Source organism: Ascaphus truei, chromosome 3, assembly GCF_040206685.1.
Source record: "Ascaphus truei isolate aAscTru1 chromosome 3, aAscTru1.hap1, whole genome shotgun sequence".
Classification (NCBI taxonomy): domain Eukaryota; kingdom Metazoa; phylum Chordata; class Amphibia; order Anura; family Ascaphidae; genus Ascaphus; species Ascaphus truei.
In genome coordinates this window covers 12084495-12091237 of record NC_134485.1, presented here as the reverse complement: position 1 = coordinate 12091237, position 6743 = coordinate 12084495, and the positions used below count along the sequence as shown (strand labels likewise).

Genomic DNA, 6743 nt, shown 5'->3' with positions numbered 1-6743 from the left:
AACCCACTGTTCCAATTACCTACCCTTCACCATACACACTACACTGAATACAATGCACATTTACACGTCTCACCACCCACTCCCATTGCACATCAACATCCCACCACACACAAACATATACAACAACACAACACCTCCGCTACTAACACACCTAGCACAATAAATCACCTCTTCCTTTCAATAACATATTTTACACAAAACATTACTATTTACACATCTGTCTAATTTATTGCACACAAACACTCAACTAACCAACACTGACACACACACTCACACACCACACACTCACTATCACATCACACACTCACTCATCCACACACACACCCCACACAATCAACAATCACACACAATAATTACATACACACACTATTCTGCCACACACACAGCCAACATTAACACAAAACAAAAACACACACAACATTTCAACACCTACACAAACGCACACCAAACACAAATAAATACCCCTCAATACTGTCACACTTTATCAATTTACAAACTTTTCACAGACCACAACCGGATGCCTTCAACACCTCGACGCTTCAACGCTGTGCCAAAACACACAATACAATCATTGGATCGAACTGCGCCTTGACACAACAACATCAGGAAGTATTGTAAACACAATCGCACTGAAACACTTCACTAACATCACACACAACACCTACCTCAACACACACATCAACAACTTTTAACAACACATCACAACTTACACACACAACACCTCTACAACACCTACAATAACGCACATCACAACAACAACACCAAACACACATCTTCACAACACAAAACATGCCACCCAAAAAACACCTTCGCAAAACAAAACATACACACCCTGACAATGAACGTGACACGCACACACACACACAAATTATATGTACTGCACCACACAATGCACACACCCATTTCACACACATTGAAATCCACGCACACAATGCTAACAAACAACTCACAACGGAATACACAATAGGTCAACAACAAATCCTCACAACCACAACATCAACACCAACACATTACACACAACAACATCACACACTAATTCCATTTAATACACACACAGCAGGTATATCAAACGCACAAATACACACACAGCATCCTAACACAACTACTCAACAACACACACACACCACAACATCACCTGCTAATGAAACACTACAGCGCCAAACACGCCTTGCACAACAAAGAGACAGAGCCAGAATCAGAAGAGCAACACAACGAGAACAACAACAACAAAAACACAGAGACACACCCACTACATCAACAGACGCTCACACTACAGAACAACAACAACGTACTACAACATCCAGACCCTCAGAGACTACAGAACAGCATGAGGCACGCCTTGCAAAAGACCAACAACGTGCTACAACATCACGAGACGCAGAGACTCCAGAACAACATGAAATACGTCTGCAGAAAATGCGACTACGAGCTACAACAAGAAGAGCCACCGAGACTCCACAACAACATGAAACACGCCTTGCTAAAGACAGAACAATACGGCGCACATCAAAACAACACCAAGACACACCAACACACACAGTACAACAAGCACTACAAGACACACATACTACATGTACGCATTCAACTAATTACACTGCTACGTGCCGCTTTCATATATAATCCACACATACTATACCAGCAACATCCAAAGGTCAACATTGGACACATGGACACTATATGTCGCTACTGTCAAGCAAAAAAATTCCAACATGAATCAGCTGGAATGTGCTGCAGCAATGGCAAAGTTCAGCTACCACCTCTACACTCACCCCCAAATCCACTTCTTTCATACATGTCAGGGACAACTTCAGAATCTAAACATTTCCTACAAAACATACGCAAATACAACTCCTGTTTCCAAATGACATCCTTTGGTGCTACATCCATAGTTGAACAAATTGGATTTAAAAGTACTTTTAAAGTACAAGGTCAAGTTTACCACAGGGCCGGCTCTCTTCTCCCATTACCAGACCAAGATCCACAATTCTTGCAAATTTACTTCATGGGCGATGAACAACAAGAAGCTGATCAACGATGCCATTGGATACCCAATACAAGATGTGACATTGTCATCTCCTTACAAAGGATGTTACATCAACACAACCATCTCATTAACACATTCAAAACATCACTTGAATGCATGCCAACTGATGACTATCAAGTCATTATCCGAGCCGACAAAACACCAGTGGGTCAACATGAACGTCGCTTTAATGCACCTCAAATCAACGAAGTCGCTATTGTTATAGCGGGGGAACAATTTAATACACGGGACATAATTCTTCAGCGGCGCGCTCATTCACTCACACGCATTTCTGAAACACATCGCTCATATGATGCTCTTCAATACCCTCTCATACTTTGGAACGGTGACGATGGCTATCACTTCAACATCATGCAAGTACACCCAACTTCAAAGGCAAACACTAACAAAACTGTATCCGCTATGGACTTCTACGCTTACAGATTAATGATACGAGATGCATCGCAAAACCACATTTTACATTGTCGACAACTATTTCATCAGTTTATTGTTGACATGTATGCTAAAATTGAAAGTGAGCGTCTTCTATACATACGCTTACATCAAAAAAAACTACGCGTTGATCAATACATACATCTCAGGGATGCTGTTGGCAACGATGGTAACGTTGAGAACATTGGAAAAATGTTCATTCTACCAGCAACATTCACGGGAAGTCCTCGACACATGCACGAATATGCTCAGGACGCTATGGCATATGTTCGCGCATATGGACGACCAGACTTTTTTATTACATTTACATGTAATCCAGCTTGGCCAGAAATAAAACAAGAACTTCAGGATGGACAGGCTCACAGTGATCGACACGACTTAATCGCAAGAGTATTTCGCCAAAAACTCATCACATTAATTCACATCATCACTAAGACTTATATATTTGGACAAACACGATGCTGGATGTACTCAATAGAATGGCAGAAAAGAGGTCTTCCACATGCTCATATTCTTATATGGCTCAAAGAAAAACTACATTCCATTGACATCGATAACGTTATCTCTGCTGAGTTGCCTAATCCTCAAGAAGACCCTATACTATTTGCAATAGTCACTAAAAATATGATTCATGGACCATGTGGAAACATCAATATTCATGCACCATGTATGAAAGACGGTAAATGCACCAAACAATTCCCTAAAACATTCATTGCAGACACACAAAGTGGAGATGATGGATATCCTCAATATCGAAGACGCGCTCCCACAGACGGCGGATACACAGCAACAATTACTATTCGCAACAACAAACACATCCAAGTCGACAACAAATGGGTTGTTCCATATTGTCCACTTCTAACAAAAATTTATAACGCACACATTAATGTGGAATACTGTAATTCTGTTAAATCAATTAAATACATTTGCAAGTATGTCAACAAAGGAAGCGACATGGCCATTTTTGGAATCACAAATGAACACATCCATGACGAAGTTACACTCTACCAGCTAGGAAGATATATAAGTAGTAATGAAGCCGTTTGGAGGATTTTCGCTTTTCCCATTCACGAACGACACCCAACCGTTGTTCACCTGACTATTCATTTAGAAAATGGACAGAGAGTATATTTCACACCTGCCAACGCAGAGGCACTTGCTGCTCAACCACCAAACACTACTTTAACTGCCTTCTTTCAATTATGTCAACACGACTCTTTTGCACGCACATTGCTTTATCCACAAACTCCACGATATTACACTTGGAATGCATCCACAAAACAGTTCAAGAAAAGAAAGCAGGGCACACCTGTTCCCGGAACTGATGCCCTTGCAAGTGAAGCCTTAGGGCGTGTCTACACAGTTCACCCAAACAACGCTGAATGCTTCTTTCTCAGAATTCTACTTCATACCGTTCCAGGCCCAACATCTTTTGACGCTATAAAAACTGTCAACGGTCAAGTGTGTGAGACTTATCGAGAAGCTTGCCAAAAACTTGGATTACTAGAGGATGATCAACACTGGAATACTACATTAGCCGAAGCTGCATTACAGTCATTGCCAACCAAAATTCGAAATCTTTTTGCCATTATCCTTACCACGTGCAACCCATCAAACCCCAACACTCTATGGAACACATATTGAGAAAGCATGAGTGAAGATATACTTCACAAAGCACAGAGACACAACCCATCACTCAATGTTACCTTTTTACCTGACATTTTCAACGAGGTACTCATATTGTTAGAAGATACATGTCTCTATATCAATAACAAAACACTACTTCAATTAGGTCTAGAAGCTCCCCAACGTCATCATCACGATGTACTCAATACAGACCTTATGCGAGAGAAACAATACAATATTTCCATACTACAAGAATATGTTGCCACAAGAAAACCAATGTTAATTCCACAACAACTTAACACCTATGACAACATCATGCAGCACATAAACAACGAACAAGGTGCAATCCTGTTTCTTGATGCTCCAGGTGGAACAGGCAAAACATTTCTCATAAATTTACTCCTTGCAGAAATAAGAATGCACAATCATGTTGCACTTGCACTTGCATCATCTGGCATTGCAGCCACTCTTATGGATGGAGGAAGAACTGTGCACTCAGCTCTTAAATTACCACTAAACATTGCTCATGAAGAAAACCCAACATGTAATATTACCAAGACATCTGGCCAAGCCCGTGTTCTTCAAATTTGCAAACTTATTGTTTGGGATGAGTGTACCATGGCGCATAAAAAAGCACTTGAAGCCCTTAATAGAACCTTGCAAGACTTGCGTAACAATAAACAAATAATGGGTGGTGCTGTCATTCTTTTAGCTGGTGATTTCAGACAAACACTTCCAGTCATACCACGATCCACACCAGCAGACGAACTTCATGCATGCCTTAAATCCTCTATTTTATGGCGACATGTCAAACATTTTCCATTAACAACCAATATGCGAGTCCAACTTCTCGGCCACTCAAATGAACAACTTTTTGCACACACACTTCTTCAAATAGGTGAAGGCACTTTACCTACTGACTTAACATCAGGTGAAATTGCTTTTCCCACACATTTTTGTCACATGATGACATCACTTGAAGATCTCATACATCACGTCTATCCAAATCTCTTACACAATTACACAAACCACCAGTGGCTCTGTGAAAGAGCCATCCTTGCTGCCAAAAATACTTCTGTCAATGACATCAATCATCAAATTCAAGACATTATTCCAAACACAATTACTCAATACAACTCAATCGATACAGTTGTGGATTGCGATGAAGCCGTTAACTATCCACCTGAATTCCTACACTCCCTCGAACCATCAGGGATGCCACCACATCATCTTCGCCTCAAAGTTGGAGCACCCATCATGCTACTTCGCAACCTACACACACCTAACCTTTGTAATGGAACCAGACTGTGCATAAAAACATTGATGCCCAACCTAATTGAAGCTACTATCTTAACTGGCAACGCCAAAGGCCAAGATGTCTTCATCCCCCGCATTCCACTCATTCCTACAGACATGCCTTTTACTTTCAAACGGCTACAGTTCCCCATCAAACTAGCTTTTGCTATCACCATTAACAAAGCACAAGGACAATCTATAAAGTGCACTGGTATCAACTTAGAATCACCATGTTTCTCCCACGGCCAGTTATATGTTGCGTGCTCTAGAGTTGGATCCCCCCAACAATTGTACATCTTTGCTCCAACTGGAACTACCAAAAATGTCGTTTACAAACAAGCATTACAATGAACATTGACTTTCCTCAATTTCCATGAACTCTACATATTGCCATAAGAAATTACAAAAAAATGAAAGACACTCAATACACTACTGTCATCTTTTATTACTACATTATTTTACAACACACACTTTAACATTACATCAAATACACTCCTCTCAACAATGGACATTCACATCTTTCAAGAAGCATTTCCAACAATAACATTTTCAAAAATAACTATTAACAACTAACATACACTTCAAACATTTGCCCTCATATACATGTGCTTTCTACTACTGTTGGGAAAGTAAACCTGATTGTGTCCAGGATGTACTCTTGGTGTCTGAGATCCCCGATCCTGTAGATCCCGGTTCTCCATTAGAGGGTAGAGTGGGTGCAGTTTTAATATAGTTTTAATTATTTTTTAAATTTTGTACAGTATCCATTTTTTAATATGTCCCCATGGCTGATTTTTAATGATTTTAAAATGTAAAATTTTAATTAGTATTAATTATATGTATTGTTAACATTAATATATATTTTTAAACTTAGTATATATAATATACTAGCTGAGAGCCCCGGCGTTGCCCGGGATGTTTGTGGTGTGGGGGTGGCATTTGGGTGGGGAGTGGTCCACGCGGCCCATGGCAGTGTGCGGTGGTACTGCTGCTGTGGCTGTACTGATGGTGATTGTATCGGTGTGCTGATTTGGGAGGGTTTGTTGCTGATGTGGGGGTGCGGATGTGGGGGTGCGGATGTGGGTGTGCCGATGGGGAGGTGCGAAGGTGCCAATGTGTGGGTGCTGATGGTGTTGATGGGGGCTGGGAATGGTGGGGAGCCGAGAATGCCAGTGTGCTGGGGGGGGGGGGGGGGGGGCATGGGATACCGGTGTGCTGATGTGGTGGTGCTGGGGATAGTGTATGTGTGTGTATACGTGTGTGTGTGTATATATACACACGTGTGTGTATACATGTGTGTATACATGTTTGTGTGTGTGTGTGTATACATGTTTGTTTGTATACA

At 41.0% G+C, this 6743-nt stretch overlaps 1 protein-coding gene across 1 annotated transcript; it reads left to right on the top strand.

The window, feature by feature from the left end:
- Positions 1-1141: 1141 nt before the first annotated feature.
- LOC142490614 (uncharacterized) lies at positions 1142-5177 on the top strand. Its single transcript, XM_075593030.1, has one exon. The coding sequence runs from the start codon at positions 1142-1144 to the stop codon at positions 4118-4120; it is 2979 nt and encodes a 992-aa protein (XP_075449145.1). The 3' UTR covers positions 4121-5177.
- The last annotated feature ends 1566 nt before the right edge of the window (positions 5178-6743 follow it).